Source organism: Dama dama, chromosome 11 (assembly GCF_033118175.1).
Source record: "Dama dama isolate Ldn47 chromosome 11, ASM3311817v1, whole genome shotgun sequence".
NCBI classification, from domain to species: Eukaryota; Metazoa; Chordata; class Mammalia; order Artiodactyla; family Cervidae; genus Dama; species Dama dama.
This window is the reverse complement of record NC_083691.1, coordinates 100,601,856-100,620,255: the sequence shown is the minus strand read 5'-3', so window position 1 is coordinate 100,620,255 and position 18,400 is coordinate 100,601,856. Positions and strand designations below refer to the sequence as shown.

The following is an 18,400-nucleotide window of genomic DNA, read 5'->3' as shown; positions in this document are numbered from 1 at the left end:
CTTTTATTTTAAAGTAATGATAGATTTATAGGGAGCTGCAGAAATAGTACAGAAAGGGCTCCTGCACCTTTGACCCAGTTGTTTCCAACGGTAGCATCTTCTACAGTCATCCCTCAGTAGTCACAGACGATGGGCTTTAGGACCTTCCATGGGTACCAAGATCCATGGGTGCTCAGGTCCCATAGTCGGTATTCTGAATTCATGGTTCCGTATCCGTGGATTTAGCCCATTGCCTATCATGTTTTTGTTGTTTAGTCGCTAAGTCATGTCTCATTCTTTTGTGACCCCATGGCCTGTAGCCTGCCAGGCTCCTCTGTCTATGGGATTTCCCAGGCAAGAATACTGAAGCAGGTTGTCATTTCCTTCTCCACGGGATCTTCCCGACCCAGGGATCAAACCCACATCTCCTTCATTGGCAGGCAGATTCTTTACCACTGAGCCACCAAGGAAGCATATCATGTAGTACGACAATATCTATTGAAAAATTGTGCGTGTAAGTGGACCCATGCATTCCAAACCCATGTTGTTCAAGGGTCAACTATAATACAGTATCAAAACCCTTGTACATATTGATGAAATTCACAGAATTCATTGGATTCTATGAGTTTACATGCATCTGTGGAGGTGGGTGTGTGTGATGTGGGTGTGTGTGGAGTTCAGTAACCACCACAATCATGGTAGAACTGTCATCACAAAGATCCCTCATGCTTTCTCTTAAGAGTCACTTTCTCCCTCTTCTGTCTTCCTCCACCATCCCTAACCCTTGACAACCACTAATATGTTCTCCATATTTAAAATTTTGTCATTTTGGGAATGTTATGTAAATGGAATTAGTTACATGTCCTTTGGAGACGAGTTTTTTTCACTCAGCATAATACCCTTGATGTCTTTCCAAGTTGTTAAATGCGTCAATAGTTTCTTCCTTTTGGTTTAACCATTCATCGTTATAGAATATGTATATATATAGTTTATCTTAAGATTTTGGCTATTTCAAACAAAGCTGCTATGAACATTCATGTACATTTTTGACATTTAAAAATTTTTGTCACAAAATATGCATAATATAAAATTTACTATCGTAACCATTTTTAAGTGAACACATCAGAAGCATTGAGTCCATTCACACTGTTCTGTGGCCATCCCTATGATTCATCTCCAGAACTCTTTTCATCTTGAAAAACAGAACCTTTGTACCTATTAGGCAGTAATTCACCATTCCTTTTTCTCTGCAGTCTCTGGCAAGCACCATTCTATTCTTTGTCTCTATGAATTGGATTAATTGTCTCATATAAGTGGAATCATACAGTGTTTGTCCTCTTGTGACTGGTTTATTTCACTTAGCATTATGTCCTCAAGGTTCATCCATGTGTAGCATGTGTTAGAATTTCCTTCCTTTAAGGCCAGATAATATTTCACTGTGGGGCTTCTCAGGTGGCTCAGTGGGTAAAGAAGCTGCATACAATGCAGGAGACGCTGGAGATACAGGTTCTATTCCTGGGTCGGGAAGATTCCCTGGAGGAGGGCACAGCAACCCACTCCAATATTCTTGCCTGGTGAACCCCATGGACAGAGGAGCCTGGTGGGCTACAGTCTGTGGGGTCACAGAGAGTCAGACACGACTGAAACGACTAAGCACAGCGCAGCATAATGTTCCACTGTACACTGCATTGTTTATTCATCTGCCGATGAACAATTGAGTTGCTTCTGCCTTTTTGCTCTTGTGAATAATATTGCTGTGAACATGGGGTGTGTGTTCAGTCATGAAAATACTCAAAAATAACTTTTCTAGTCCCTGCTTTCAATGCTTAGAGGTATATACCCATCATGTGGGCTTCCTGGTGGTTCAGCAGTAAAGAATGCCTGCCAATGCTGGAGACATGGGTTTGACCCCTGGTGAGGGATCCCACATGCCACAACTAAGACCCAGCACAGCCAAATAAATAAATAATTTTAAAATGAACTACAAGCTAAAGAACTTAAGTCGCTCCTGTTGCCTAGAGAAGTAGCTCTTAAAACGGCCTCAGTTCACGTGAAAAAGACAATATGGAGGTGAAAGGAAATGCTCTACAGATCATGATGTCAAACAAACTGCCTTAACCTAGGTGAGATTCCTAACTGAACCCTCAAAGGGTTAATCTCTGGAGGAATTCAGAGAGACCATTATGAAATATCAGCATTTATCCTCTGATTCTGAAAAAGAAGAATGTTTTTTAAAAAATGTAACCTTCACTCATGGGCTTCCCAGATGGCACAATGGGAAAGAATCCACCTGCCAATGCAGAGACAAGGGAGATGTGGGTTCGATCCCTGGATCGGGAAGATGCCCTGGAAAAGGAAATGTAAACCCACTCCAGTTTTCTTGCCTGGAGAATTTCATGGACAGAGGAGCCTGGTGGGCTTCACTCCGTGGAACTGAGAAAGAGTCAAACAGGACTGAGCACGCAGGCAACTTTCACTCAGGTCATTACTGGCGCTCCCAAGATGGCCACTTGGTGGTGCCAGATGATTTCAGATGGATATCAGCTAGTTTTTTTTTTTTTCCGCGCCCCCATAAAACTATCCTTCATGATACGGACAAATTGGTTATTATCTTAAATTGACGTTGATAAATAAACTTTAAAAAACAAACTTTTAACAAGTTATTTTTAGGTCATGTGTCACCTGTAAACATAATCTTTGAAGAATTAAATGTGGACCATGGCCAGCAACCAAGGCCTCAAAGATCCCTGAACACCTTCAGATGGATTTTATCCAGCTTCTACCTTTCATGAAATTCAAATGTGTTTTACTTTTTTTTTTTTTTTGGTTACAGCTCAGTTTTATTTGGCAAGCAAAGGAAAATACATCCCCAAGGCGTGAGGGCGGGCCAACCCAAAAGAAGCAGGCTCAATTTTGGCCCCTTTTTCTGTTTTTTCTTCTTCCCCTGAGCCTGCCCTATGTAAACTGGGCTAGCCTGGAGGGCTGTTTGCTTCACCTGAAGTTCTCACTTGGTCTTTGGACCTTCCTTTGTTCTACTTTCACGGGCTTTTTCCTTTCTTTGTCTTCTAGCCACTGCTATTTTGGACTCCTTTTTCCTATTCTAACTACCTAACATTCCCCGCTCAAGAGAGGGAAGGCCCAATTCTTTGGGAGTAGCAGTGTTGAGGTCTCTTTGACTACTTCCTGCTGAACTGGGACAGCGAAGGGCACTGTGCCTCCCCCTCTTGCAAATCTCAAGCCTCAGAGTCCTTATAGCGCTGTTCATCTAAGGGTGAGTGACATTTTCCATGGTCGACTGTAGTTTTATATATTCTTGTTGAAATGGCACCGCATGTTTTAGCTTGTTGACCTGGGCAGAGACAAAACAAGTTAGACAATTGATAATACATGGAGCAATCATAAGCAGCATCAATATGGTGATAACAGGGATTAGTACGGGCATTAGCCAACACCAAATTCCCCATTGCCAGGAGAAGGATCCCCCAAAGAGAGACTGTAGCCACCCCGAGATCTCTCCAGCTCGTTCTTTGAGATCCTGTAGATCTGCATGTTTTCTTGAGATTGTGAGACTTGCTTTAACTTAGCTGGAGGTATTTACCCAGAAACAACACGTCTCATTCAAGATGGATCAAGTCCCTCCTTGCTCAGGGATCAGCTCTATCTCCTGTCTATTTTGGGATACAGCCCCTGCCAAGCTGTGTTGGCTCTTTAGAGCTATCCTGAGAAATCCTATCCCAAGAAACTTGATTTTGGGGGTGTTCATTAGAATGGCACTCATTTGTAGTCCTGAATAGGTATCTGAGATCTCCCAGGGGCTCACAGGTGTATCGAGTATCCTCTTCAGTTTTCTTCCATGGCTTGACTCATGAGTAGTGAATCCAGGAGTTGTGTCCTGGTACATTGACTGCCATGGGGGTAGAAAGTATTACAGGGTATGGGCCCTTGCATGTTGGCTGGAGTTGAGCCTTTGGGGACCCATCTCTCCAGACTTTAATTAGGACTTGAATCCCTGAAGCATATAGTGGTGGCTCTTTAGAATCTTTTGGGTCCTGGTTGACACTACAAGCATGTATCTTGTTAGAATTGCCCAATGGCCATGGTATAAGACTGGAGGGTCTGAACCTCCGGATCTAGGAAGAGGTCACTGACATAAACAAAAGGTCTCCCATGTAGCATCTCATAAGGACTAAGACCAATCTGTTCCTTAGGGGCAATACGGGTACGAATGAGAGCTATTGGTAAAGCCTCCTTCCATCCCAGGGAGGTCTCCTGGGTTATCGTTTTTATTGCTGATTTTAAGAATTGGTTGGCTCTTTCTACTTTTCCTGGAGACTGAGGCCTCCAGGCACAATGGAGATAAGAAGTAATGCCCAATGCTTTAGAGACCCCTTGGGGGACCTTAGAAGTAAGTGATGTCCTATTGTTACTTTGTAATGACCTGGGAAGACCAAATCTCAGAAAGTTTTTTTACCACCTCCTCAGGCTCTCAGTCCGGGTGGGAAAGCCTTCAATCCATCCTGTGAATGTATCTATCATGGCTAATAGGTATTTATACCCTTGAGAAACGGGCATCTGGGTGAAGTCCATCTGCCAGTCCTCTCCTGGGTAGGTCCCACGAGTGTTTTACTTCTTAATGTCCATTTTAATGATGGACTGGAGCATCTAATTGCCATGAAAAGCTATGTTGCTGCTGCTGCTGCATCACTTCAGTCATGTCCAACTCTGTGTGACCCCATAGACGGCAGCTCCCCAGGCTTCCCCGTCCCTGGGATTCTCCAGGCAAGAACACTGGAATGGGTTGCCATTTCCTTCTCCAAGATGAAAAAGCTATAGTCCTTCCTAAAAACAGCTTGATTTTGTGTTTCCAACTTAGGACATCCCATTTTTTATATTGAGTGGTCAAGGCACACACTTTACAGAAATCAGTGACATTATTAACATTACCAAAAATCTCAGAACCCTTTAGCTCCCTGGCCAAGGGTACTCTCACAAGCACCTTATGGGCATATGGTTCACTCCCTTGGGAATACATCAGTTGTCTAAGAAATGAACAGTTATTTGGAGATTCCACTTCCAATACTAAATCATGCAGCCATGGCAAAATATTACAGGGGATTCATGTATACCCAGTCCTGTCATCAATAGGTTAAGGACAGCTTCCCACAGCCTCTTCTTAAATAGCCTCTTTGTGATCCTCAACCGTGAGATTTTTGCGTAAGACAGCAGAGAAAAACTGCTCTTGAGCGTTACTGTATAGAACCTTATCAGATGTTGTTAACTAATGCAGCAGTGAAACTCCAGGATGTCAATTCTTCCATACATATTTTACAACTAAAGAAGAGTCTCGGAATTGACACAACTGGAAGCCTATTCCAGCAGAGGACTTCAAACTGAGGATTTTCCAAGATGCTGTAAAGCAGCTGGTCTCTAGACCAGCTGACCGAAGACCTTCGGAATAAATTGATAACTTCAGATAAGGGATAGCTTCTGCCCAAGATGTCAGACCAAGACCTGTGGCAAAGCCCTGTTTTGCCTACCATGATACTGTAAATCAACTGTACTTCAAAACAAACAAACAAAAAGAACCCAGAAAAGTCCTGTTTTATTTTTCATCTGCTTGGCCATAGTTATTCTTCTCATTTCTATTGATCCCTAGTTGTCATCCATCCATAATGACCTGTTTTCTCTTTCCTCTTTGTTAGGTCAGAGCATACTGATTCTAACACCATTTTTCATGCTTATATCATGCCCACACGCTCAGTCATGTCTGACTCTTTGCAACTCCATGGATGGCTCCTCTGTCCATAGGGTTCTCCGGGCAAGAATACTGGAGTGGGGTGCCATTTCCTCCTCCAGGAGATCTTCCCATTCTTAGATTATCCTAAATAGTTGCCACTGCTCTAAATCTTACCAACTTCTGGGTATGCCATCCATTGGCAGATCACCATGATAAATATATATGAACAGTCTAGTCTCACCAAATGACACTATGGAGAATTAAAGCCAGTGGCTCTTCCATTATCATCCACAGGGACAAATGATCTTAAACAAACCGACCTGTGACTTTGCTAATGTCCCTCTCTCCCAGTCTTGAGGGGGACTATATCCTTAGCCTGTGGAGTTTAGCCCAACACTGGGTAGTTGGAATGAGAATTTATAAATAAAATTGCAATAAATGTTCATGGACAAATCCAACAAGCCACCCACAGAACGCAGAACAATGCTAACCTATACTTGAATTTGAAAAATAATTACAGGAAACAATATTGTATTTTTTTAAGAAAATATTTAATTGGTAGTTTTCTGGAAGGAAAGATTTTTATCTAGTACAAAAATTTGTGGTCAGAGTACCGAGAAAACGTGGGCAACACAAGTTGTTTTTCAAGTTAAAACATGATTAGTAAGCATCTCAGAGAAGGCAATGGCAACCCACTCCAGTACTCTTGCCTGGAAAATCCCATGGATGGAGGAGCCTGGTAAGCTGCAGTCCATGAGGTCGCGAAGAGTCAGACATGACTGAGCAACTTCACTTTCACTTCTCACTTTCATGCATTGGAGAAGGAAATGGCAACGCACTCCAGTGTTCTTGCCTGGAGAATCCCAGGGGCAGGGGGGCCTGGTGGGCTGCTGTCTATGGGGTCACACAGAATTGGACACAACTGAAGCAACTTAGCAGCAGCAGCAGCAGCAGTAAGCATCTATTGGGTGCTCATTTCTGAGAGGAAATATGAGAAATGACCTGAAACAGCTGATAATCTGGTTCAGGAGACAAGAAAATGGCAAGATAATAAACAACCAATGATTTAAATAGATTAAGACAGTGATAAGAACTATTCCAAGTCAAGATATCTTTCACTTTCAAATATTATGGAGGGCTTCCCTGGTAACACAGTGGATGGGAATCTGCCTGCCAGTGCAGGGGACACAGGTTTGATCCCTGGTCCAAGAAGATTCCAGTTTAGTCGCTCAGCCGTGTCCAACTCTATGACCCCATGGACTGCAGCACGCCAGGCCTCCCTGTCCATCACCAACTCCCAGAGTTTACTCAAACTCATATCCATTGAGTCGGTGATGCCATCCCAACCATCTCATCCTTTGTCGTCCCCTTCTCCTCCCGCCTTCAATCTTTCCCAGCATCAGGATCAAATGATGTTCGGGTTCAAAGGAGTCAGTTCTTCACTCAGGTAGCCAAAGTATTGTAGTTTCAGCTTTAACATCAGTCCTTCCAATGAATATTCAGGACTGATTTCCTTTAGGGTGGACTGGTGGATCTCCTTGCTGTCCAAGGGACTCTCAAGAGTCTTCTCCAACACCACGGTTCAAAAGCATCAATTCTTCGGCACTCAGCTTTCTTTATAGTCCAACTCTCACATCCATACATGACTACTGGAAAAACCATAGCCTTGACTAAACAGACCTTTGTTGGCAAAGTAATGTCTCTGCTTTTCAATATGCTGTCTAGGTTGGTCATAACTTTTCTTCCAAGGAGTAAGCGTCTTTTAATTTCATGGCTGTAGTCACCATCTGCAGTGATTTTGGAGCTCCCCAAAATAAAGTCTGTCACTGTTTCCCCATCTATTTGCCATGAAGTGATGGGACCAGATGCCATGATCTTAGTTTTCTGAATGCTGAACTTTAAGCCAACTTTTTCACTCTCCTCTTTCACTTTCATCAAGAGGCTCTTTAGTTCTTCTTCACTTTCTGCCATAAGGGTGGGATCATCTGCATATCTGAGATTATTGATATTTCTCCCGGCAATCTTGATTCCAGCTTGTGCTTCCTCCAGCCCAGCGTTTCTCATGATGTACTCTGCATATACGTTAAATAAGCTGGGTGACAATACACAGTCTTGACATACTCCTTTCCCTATTTGGAACCAGTCTGTTGTTCCATGTCCAGTTCTAACTGTTGCTTCCTGACCTGCATACAGATTTCTCAAGAGGCAGGTCAGGAGGTCTGGTATTCCCATCTCTTTTCAGAATTTTCCAGTTTGTTGTGATCCACATAGTCAAAGGCTTTGGCATAGACAATAAAGCAGAAATAGATGTTTTTCTTGAACTCTTGCTTTTTCGATGATTGAAACAGGAGATGGATGACAAGAGTGAACGTCAGCATTTTAGGAATCAGTGAACTAAAATGGACTGGAATGGGTGAATTTAACTGAGATGACCATTATATCTACTACTGTGGGCAAGAATTTCTTAGAAGAAATGGAGTAGCCATCATAGTCAACAAAAGAGTCTGAAATGCAGTACTTGGATGCATTCTCAAAAATGACACGATGATCTCTGTTCATTTCCAAGGCAAATTATTCAATCTCATGGTAATCCAAGTCTATGCCCCAACCAGTAATGCTGAAGAAGCTGAAGTTGAATGGTTCTATGAAGACCTACAAGACCTTCTAGAACTAACACCCAAAAAAGATGTCCTTTTCATTATACACCCAAAAAGGATGTTCTTTTCATTATAGGGGACTGGAATGAGAAGATTCCTCATGCCAGCTAAGCCCGTGCGCCACAACTACTAAGCCCATGCTCTAGAGTCAACAACTACTGAGCCCAAGCGCTGCAACTACTGAAGCATGCATGCTCTAAGGTTTGAGAGCCACAACTAATGAGCCCCTGTGCTGCAACTACTAAAGCCTACATGCCCTAGGACCCTCATAGCGCAACTACTGAGCCTTCATGCTAAAACTACCGAAGCCCATACCCCTAGACCCTATGCTCCACAATAAGAAGCCACCACAATGTGAAGCCTGTGCATCGCAACTAGAGAGTAGCCCCCACTCTCTAGAACTAGAGAAAGCCTGTGTGCAGCAGTGAAGATCCAGAACAATCAGAAGTCAGTAATTGAAAATAATACTTATGGAAAAACAGATGCTTTTACAATTGGAAATGAGTACGAGAATTCCCATTGGTATTCAAGAGAATTCTTCCCCAATGAAGGGACATTTGAATAGGGTTCTGACTGATCACCAGGCTTTAGACAGTGGAGAGGGCATTCCAGGCTGGTGGAACAGCTTAGGCAGAACAGCCCAGGCTGGGAAGTGTGGACACATGTTTGAGGTGTGGCAAGCAAGCTAGTTTGTCTGAAATGGAGCTTCTTGTCAGGAAGAGCAGGAGGTTAGGGCAGACTGAAGAGGGCACTGAATGTCAAACTGAGAGGTGAGCCTTTATCCTATAGGCAAAACAGAGGCTTTGGGGGCAGAACGGGGCAGCAGGATAGATGCCCACTGATGAGAATGATTAACATGGCCAGAGATACACAAGATAAAGGGACTATGTTAGGCAAGAAGCAGCTACAAAGTTGCAGGCATCCAGGCATATAAAGTGACCTGAATGAGGGTTAGAGAAGGACACTGGGTGGGGGGGAAAGGGTATATATATATATATGGGGCTTCCCTTGTGGCTCAGTTGGTAAAGAATCCGTCTGCAATGCAGGAGACCTGGGTTCAACCCCTGGGTTGGGAAGATCCCCTGAAGAAGGGAAAGGCTTACCCACTCCAGTATTCTGGCCTGGAGAATTCCATGGACTGTATAGTCCATGGGGTCACAAAGAGTCAGACACGACTGAGTGACTTTCACTTCACTTTGCCCTTTGAAAGAAAACTTAAGCTGTTACTAATGTAAAATATGTGTGAGTTATCTGGAGTTGTTTTGGGGATTTTTGTTTGCTTTTGAAACAATATATAACTGAAGGCTGTGCTATACACATTACACTGATGAGGCTTCTCCCAAGTATACATTCTCCCATGTACAGAGACTTCCCTGGTGGTCCAGTGGTTAAGGCTTCACCTTCCAAAGCAGGGGGTGTGGGTTCGATCCCTGGTCAGGGAGTTAAGATCCCACATGCCTCATGGCCAGAAAACCAAAACATAAAACAGAAACAATATTGTAACAAATTCGATAAAGACTTTAAAAATGGTTCATATTAAAAAAAAATCTTAAAAATAATAAACTGTCTGATGTTGAACGTGTGACCCACTAACTAAAGCCTTTCCAAATCCATTATATTCACATAGTTTCTTACTGGTTTGAATTCTCTTGTGTTTGATAAGGGAGGCGGTATGATGAAAGCCCACCTCCTCTTAATAGAGCTTCAGTTTGGTGTGTCCTGTCTGCTGTTGAGCAAAATGTGTCCTCTGACCAAAGGTCTTCCCACATTCGTTGCACTCCTAGGATCTCTTTCTAATATGTAATTCAGCATATCCTCTGAGGTTTAGTGGTGTATGTTTTCCAGCCGAAAGCCTTCCTGCATTGGCTGAATTCAGAGGTGTTTTTCCCCAGCATGACTTTTCTGATGTTTAATAAGGGAGGCAGTGTGAGCAAAGGCTCTTCCACACTCATTACATTTGTAGGGTTTCTCTCCAGTATGGTGTCTATAATGCTGAGTGAGAGATGAACTCTGGCTGAAGGCTCTCCCACACCTATTACATTTGTAGGGTTTCTCTCCTGTATGAAATCTGTAGTGTACAATGAGAGAGGAACTCTGGCTGAAGGTTCTCCCACATTCTCTGCATTCATAGGGCTTTTCTCCAGTGTGAGTTCTCTGATGTTTAATAAGGGATGAAGTATGACCAAAGGCCCTTCCACATTCATTACATTTGTAGGGTTTCTCTCCTGTATGAAATCTGTAATGTAGAACAAGAGAGGAACTCTGGCTGAAGGCTCTTCCACATTCACTGCATTCATAGGGCTTCTCTCCAGTGTGAGTTCTCTGATGTTTAATAAGGGATGAAATATGACCAAAGGCTCTTCCACATTCACTGCACTCATAGGGCTTTTCTCCAGTGTGACATCTCTGATGGCGCCGAAGTTCTGACTGGAAATGGAACAACTTCCCACATTCATTGCATTTGCAAGATTTCTTCCCTGGTTGAGTTCTCTGAGAGTTACTTCTCCCTGAAGTCTGTCTGAATGCTGTATCACATTTATAGTATACTTCTCCTGTGGGAACACAGTGCTGGTTAATAGGGACTGACCTTAAACCTGATCCGGTCCCCAATTCACTCCATTCATGACCTCTCTTAAGGGTGGGAGGAGATTTGTGAGTGAGTGACGTTTCTTTCAGATATCTCTCCTGTTTTTTTGGATGCATCTCTACCTGGTCATCCCAACCACAGGTTGCTTTCAGTTTGGAGGACCTGAGTTCATCTCTAATGTGTTTCTCCACTGATGCTCTCTGCAATAATTCTTCTTTGGAAAGTCCTTGACTTAGCATAGCTTCCTTGGCTTGAGGCCTTCTCTCCCAGTCTGGAAAAAAACAAAAAAAGACAGGCTGGTATTGCCTGTTCTATGTGCCAAGAGGAAGTAAAGTCCTACGATAGATGTAAGATAATTAACCTTTAAAATAATACCTAAAAGAGGTGTACAGTCTCTTCCAAGAATGGTGCATGTCTGAAGAACATTTTGGAAGTGCCAAGAATAAGATAAGCAGGTAACTGGAGATTAGAAAAACCTGAGAGAACAGTGTTGGGACTCCAGCACACAAGGTAAGGGCTTCCCTGGTGGCTCAGTGGTAAAGAATCAGCCTGAAGTGAAGGAGATGCAGGTTCAATCCCTGGGCAGGAAGGTCCTCTGGAGAAGGAAATGGAAACTCACTCCAGTATTCTTGCCTGGGAAATCCCATGGACAGAGAGGAGCCTTGAGGGCTACAGTCCATGGGGTTGCAGTCGGACATGACTTAGCTACTGAACAACAGTAACACAAGGTAAATCCAAAGACTGTAAAGATGAGAGGAAGATAGGAAGATGCCCTCCACAAAAATCTTCCCTCAACAGCTCAGTCCACACCACACATTATTATGTATTATGTACATATTATAATATACATACTGTATACATTTAACATCTATTATTGCATGTAACTGTGACAGCAGAATAATTATCCCCCAAAGATGTCCAAGTCCATCTGAACATATTTATATATTCAAATCCCAGGAACATGTAAACATGTTACTTTACATGGCAGAAGAGACTTTGCAGATATGATTAAGGGCACAGACCCTGAGGCCGGGAGATTATCATGAGTCATTTAGGTGGGCCCAGTCTAATCACATGAGTTCTCAAAATCAGAGACCAGTTCCTGGCTGAGTCAGAACGATGTGGTGTGAGAAAGACTTGACCCATCACTTCTGGCTCTGAAGATGGAGGAAGGGCCCCATGGGCCAAGGAATGTAGTAGTCTTTAGAAGCTGGGAATGCTCCTCAGTTTATAGCCAGCAAGAAAACAAGAAACTCAGTCTGATCATTGTCAGGAATTGGTTCTGCCAACAACACAGATGAACAGGAAACAGACTGTCCCCTAGACACTCCAGAAAGGAACTCAGCCATGCTGATATCTTGGTTTTAACAGTGTGAGACCCATACTTGATTCTGAGTTGTGAACTATGAGATAATAAACTTGTGTTGATTAAAGCCACTAAGTTTGTGACAATTTGTTTCAGCAACAATAGAAAGCTAATGTGATAATAGTGACCCTTCTGAAGAGAGAAATGACTGGCAATGCCTAAGCAGGGCTCCCACAGACTGGATTTTGAGCCAGTAGGTCTTGTGGGGATCCTGAGGATCTGAATGTTTAACAAGCTCCTGTAGAGATTCTGAAACATACCATATTTGTAGAACACTATAAACAGACAGATACTGATGATGAGACTAGATCCAGATGTCAGACCCTTGCCTTCATTCTGGAAGGAAACACGATCAAGAGAGTACCAATACAGAGATCAGCATCTTCCCTGTCTGTCCTCTTCTGGAGTCTTGAGGCCCAGCCTGCGCTCTCAGGATTTGAGCCCTGCTTTGGGGAGCTTCAGCTCTGGCCTGAGGCTGATTCTGTTTCAGAGATGGACACGGACACAAGCTGTCATCTCCTGCAGTATGCTTGGGCTGCACATGGCAGGCAGGAGAGCTTTGTGTCCAGAATTTTGCCCCAAGGGGTGGAGCCTACCACCCCAAGGTCTCAAGTCACCTAGGAATTCAAAGAGATGGCCATCAAGAGCTGGTAAGAAGTGGTCTTTGTTCTTAGAACCACCACTGTTGTAGTTCAACTTAACCAAGCCTGAAGTGTCCTCACCTTGATCTTCCTGATGTCATCTGTCAGGATGTCCTTGCCAGTAGCCCTTTAATTTCTGGGCTACTTAACTGTTCTGTTTGATCTGCTGCTAACTCTTTTATCCCTGCTGATATAGGACTTAAAAACTATTGGTCCTTAGATTACATCTAACACTGATCGTGTGACGTCAAGTGATGACGCATAGTCCCAAGGACCCTGAAGGGTGGGTAGAGATGGGCAGATGTTTATTTCTTATCCACATTATTCGCAAGAAACAAACAAAGGAAAGATAAACACTAGAGAGGAAAATGAACACCTTTTCATACCAGAAAACATTACAGAAGCCTACAAGTATTCAAAATACTGGAGTGGAGGGCTCTTGGCAAGTGACTTCACCTCCTCAAAGAAAAGGCCTCCTGGCAAGTGACCGCACTTTCTCAAAGAAGAGGCCCCTGACCAAGGGTTTAAAGGAACTTTCCAGTCACAGTTGGCCCTTATGACGTGTACTGTTGTTTTGGCCTGACTCTCACCTGAGTGGACACCTGTTGAGATTTCTCTCTCTAAAATACAGGGCTCTTCCCCTTCCTCCAACTGGCAGATCATATATGGTTTGGACACTGGAAACCCTGGTGGTAGAGAAGGAAAACAATCATGGTATGGGTATAGAAGAGGCCAAGGCTTATGGACAGCCTGCAACTAAGCATGGTGAAGTCATGAAGCTTCTTACTCTGATCTCGCATACAGCAGGACTTTCCTAGGAACGAGGAGAAGAAATACTGAATCTCCTGGCCCCCAAGAGAAAATAAATGTCTAATTCTGGAATTTCAGGGCAAAAGTCAGCCACCAGGCCCAGACACCCCTAGCTTTTAACACCAAGGAACTAAAGATGGCCTGATGGGCAGGCTCTGGGCCTCGGAGGAGCTGAGCTTACCCAGGGAGGCCAGGTTCTTGAAATTCTCCAGCATCACCTCCCGGTACAGGTCCTTCTGAGCAGGGTCCAACCGCCCCCACTCCCACCAGGTGAATTCCACAGCCACATCCTCAAACGTCATCAGGTCCTGAAACACAGAAGACAGTCTTGCACACTCGGGGAGCACACTCATGGCCCTGGGAGAAGAGGAGACAGGTGTCTGAGTAGGACCTTAGGGTGTACAAGAAGGGATTCCAAGAGTTCCCGGCTCGCAATGCCAGGTTTTATCATCTGAAAGATAGTTTAAGCTGCTCCAGGGACCATGTCATCCTTACTACTCGATATCCCATGCAGTACCCACAGATCTCAACATCAAACTGCTTAGAAATATATTCAGGGCCTCAGGAGAATCAAACCTTTAGAGACACTCCACTTATGTGACAGAAATATATACAATCCATTTCCTCAGTTTTCGGAATGGCTCATAATTTAGTGACATTTAAATAGAATCAATTAAAAACAAACTGATAAACTCTGCATTCTGAGCATATCATAGTGTCAGTAGTCTTCTAATTAAGTATTTTTGAAACTTGTGGCCTAGGATTTCGGTGACAATTCTTACTAAGGCCAAATAAAATCATCTGGGACTTGGAATAACGTATCCCATAACAGCTCTGCAAGCACACAGTTCAGTGAGAGTGTGTCAAGTGGCCTTACACTGAATTAGTAAGTCTTCTCTGAGTCTGATTAATATCAATTATCTCCCCCAAAGCCTAATCATTTTTCAGTTCCTGAATGTGCAAGGTTGAGAGTGAGAACCCCAGATCTCAGGGCCTCACAAGGTACAACCATTCTGTGGGTCCCAGCCAGAACTATCCTGTCAGCCTCTATAACAACAATACTCTCAATTGACTTACATTGTACAATAAGCCATAAACTATGAACTAAAAAGCAAATAAGTGAAGGTAGTATAAACTCCTTTTACTTTCCCCTCAAAATGTTTAAAAGTCAAATCCCATTTAGATACTGATTCCACAGAATAAGCCAAACTAATAATTTTATATTAAAGGCAGTCTAAAATAATCAAATGTGGAAAACACACTGCCTTAGGGGCCCAAATGATAGCTTGTACTATTTGTGCAAAATATTCATTGGCCCTCCCTACAGAACTGATTTTCCTACCCCACTGACTCAGGTGTAGTCAAGTTATTCACTTTCACATTTGGAATGTGAAGCAAGTGACATGAGCTACTTATGAGCAAAAGCTTTCACAGTCAGCTTCTACAATTGCTGCTCTGAGAATGGCAAATGATCCCAGAGTGAAGATGTGGGGCAAAACCATAGCTTGCATGTAACATGGACAAGAAAAAAACCGTTGTTGCTGTAAGCCTCTCAGGATTTGCTGTTGTTATCACAGCATAACTAGCCTCAACTGACTCATTAAAAAAGCTGGTACTCCAGGTGGAGTTCTGCCATAATAAAATAGCCTAAAATACGTGATAGTGGCTTCAGGGCCAGGCAGTAGAAAACATTGGCAAAACAGCAACCCATGTAATTTGATGGTGAACTGTGTGGTAACACTTGATGCAATAACGTGAAAGAGGAACAATGCAAGATCAGCTGGTGCTGTGATGAGACGAGGGAAACATCAATAGTATGAGCTGGTTGTCACTGGCTACATTTGACAAAAGTATGACACACACACACACAAATTAGTCTAAGAGTTTGCTGATTTGCAAAATAAAAATGTAAGGCAAAGAGAAAGTGTCCAGAGGGACTTCCTTGGCTGTCCAGTGATTAAGACTCTGGGCTTCCAATTCAGGGGAAGTGGGTTCAATCCCTGGTTGAGGAACTAAGATCCCACATGCCACATGGCATAGCCATTTTTAATGTTTTAAAAGAAGAAGAAGAAAGTGTCCCAGAAATACCAGGACTTGCAAGGTTGGAGATTTAATGAATTCTCATTTCCAACTGGTCAAAGACAAAATACATACAGCTTTTGCATAACAAAAGATGATTAAAACCCAGCCTAATGGCAAGGACTAAGTCATTTGTGTGATTGTCAGACCTTTTACTTAAGCCTCTTAATAATTTCAGATGGCTACCAGTAAATCCTCTCAGTGGGACCAAATTTGTCAGAGTGACTAAAAGTAAGGTTTTGCCAGAAGCTCCACAATTAAGTCTAAAGAGAGGGGCATATTTCAATAACAACTGTGGGAAAAGCTATTGATATACGGAGCTAATGGAAGCAAATGCACAAAAAGCTGGTCAGGTGTTTGAGAGTCACACTTAAGGTGCAAGACTTGAAACAATCCTTGGGCCATCAAACTACTCAGGATAAAAAAGCTTCTTAGCCCTCAAAAAAAAGTTTATTCTCCAGTATCATCTTCATATGCGACCACGGGAGATACTGCAAAATGAAGGAACTTCTGGAGGGCAGAGCCAAGAGCCAAGGAGAACATTGGACTGGGAGCTGCACCCAGACAGCAGAACCAGGACACATAAAAGACCCCCCAGTCCCAAGGCAGGGTCTTCAGTGCGTCCCCACACTAATCCAGGGAGATAACACGTGCACAGGGGCCCAGTCTCCCTGGGTAGAGGGCCCTGGGGCAAGGAGACCAGCAACAGCCTTGATGGACTCAGCCTCCTGCAGAGCAGGAACTGGGGCCAGGTCCCTCTGGCAAATGAGCAGGCTCCAGAGAAAAGGAGGCAGAACTCTCCATAGTTCAGGCATTTGAGAAAAACTTAAAGAGAACCCCAACTCACCTGAGGTCTGGCTTTCAGGAATAAGCTGGCTGTTCCCTTGTCTCCTAGGCATCTCTCCGGAGGAAGAGCAGGTTCCTGAGAAGGGAGAACTAGGAAGGTAAAAGGAGCCATGAGGAAGGCTAACCCTCATGAGATTTACAGCTCCCAGACTCCCCAGGCCAGTGTGTCGCCCCCATGGTTTCCGGGGATAAGGCTGGACCTAAGGCAGCTGGCGGACAGGCCACAGGCTGCCTGTCCTCACTGCTGCGTGAGGCCCCCACTTGTCCACAGGCCACAACAAGCTGCAGGTTGCCGGAGGGTGACCACAGTCTGGCCACTCCTTTGTGGTCAATGGACCTCCAACATGCAGGTCCTATATTAGGCCTTTTGAAAATATAAACATGGAGAAGAGCTTCAAGGAACTTTAAATGTCACCTGAGGGAATAAGACAGATTAACAAGACAAAATAAGGCCTAGGACAAGACCACGTAAAGATATGGGACTTTGCGGAAGTCACACCTCTACCCTTCTCCTTGGGAAGTAGTGCAGAGGCCAGGTCTTCCTGAGAGCTATCCTGAGTGTTCTAAAGCGTCATTAGGAAAAAAAAAAAAAGAAAGAAAAATAAATAAATAAAGCGTCATTAGGTCTCTGAAGCGTCTTTTAAGAGCCCCTTTATTATAAGGCCAGGGCTTCCCAGGTGGATCAGTACTAAAGAATCCGCCTGCCAATGCAGGAGACTCGGGTTCAACCCCTGGGTCCGGAGAAGGAAATGGCAACCCACTCCAATATCCTTGCCTGGGAAATCCCAAGGACAGGCTCTGCCCGCCACTGGGACTCCCTGCCCCCACCCCATGGTTCTCCTTCTCCTCCTAGACCAGCACTAACTCCCCAGGAGAGTTCCGGCCCGCGGCACCGAGCCAAACCTGAAGCTCTGGAGTCCATAGCTGGGGCTAGTTCTTTCACTAGGTCCAAATCTCTGTCATTCGGCGGCGGCCCTGCGATCCTGCCGGGACTCAGGGAGCGGGGAGCCAGCCGGATGACACCGGGCATCCCCACTTCGCGCAGCGACGCCCAACCGACCTGCAGGACCCAGAGCAGGGCTGTCAAACCCGGATTGGCGTCCCAAATGAGCTCACGGCGGCTGCGGCTGTGGCTGTGGGAAGCAATGTTCTATCCCCTCTTGCACTCCCAGGCGCCTCAGAAGACTGGCCGCCGCCTCCTTCTGGAGACCGAACTCTAGGACCCAGCTCCCACGGAGACCACCAGGAAATGGCCACAGCCACACCTGAGATCTCGGTGCCCCGCGCTCCTCCAGAATCGCTTCTGGAGAGCTCACAGGGAACCGATCGGCCCTGCAACTCTGCGCCCAGTTCCAGGCCTCCTCAGCCCCTCGCAGGAGGGCAGACGGACAGACACTTCGCACTCTTTCACTGGCTCAGGGCGCAATGCCCATGGCTGGCCTGCGCAGCAGGAGTAGCTGAACCCACAAAGATCCAAGCAACACCCGGTTTCCAGCCCCGCCTCCCGAGACCCGTCCTGAGCCTGCGCGAGAGGAAGGCCGGCACGCTGGGGTCCGCAGAAAAAGCGTCGGAGGCGGGTCTGCGGTGGTGGGGGGTGGGGGGCGTCGAACGAGCGGCGCCTGCGCACTGGCGGCTTGGGGACCTTGGGTGCTCTGCTCTGGCAATTGCAGGCTGGGCAAGTGCGCACCAGTTACCTGG

General features: G+C 44.8%; 1 protein-coding gene across 1 annotated transcript in view; it reads right to left on the bottom strand.

The window, feature by feature from the left end:
• ZNF514 (zinc finger protein 514) overlaps positions 1-18,400 on the bottom strand; it is a 19,761-nt gene extending 1,361 nt beyond the window's left edge. Inside the window, exons 1-6 of the mRNA XM_061156135.1 lie at positions 17,606-18,400; positions 16,704-16,792; positions 13,959-14,085; positions 13,558-13,653; positions 11,083-11,231; positions 10,824-10,925 (exon numbers count right to left, since the gene is read on the bottom strand). Coding sequence (XP_061012118.1) covers positions 10,824-10,925; positions 11,083-11,231; positions 13,558-13,653; positions 13,959-14,085; positions 16,704-16,792; positions 17,606-17,732 — 690 coding nt within the window. The 5' untranslated portion in view covers positions 17,733-18,400. The remainder of the gene's footprint in view (positions 1-10,823; positions 10,926-11,082; positions 11,232-13,557; positions 13,654-13,958; positions 14,086-16,703; positions 16,793-17,605) is intronic.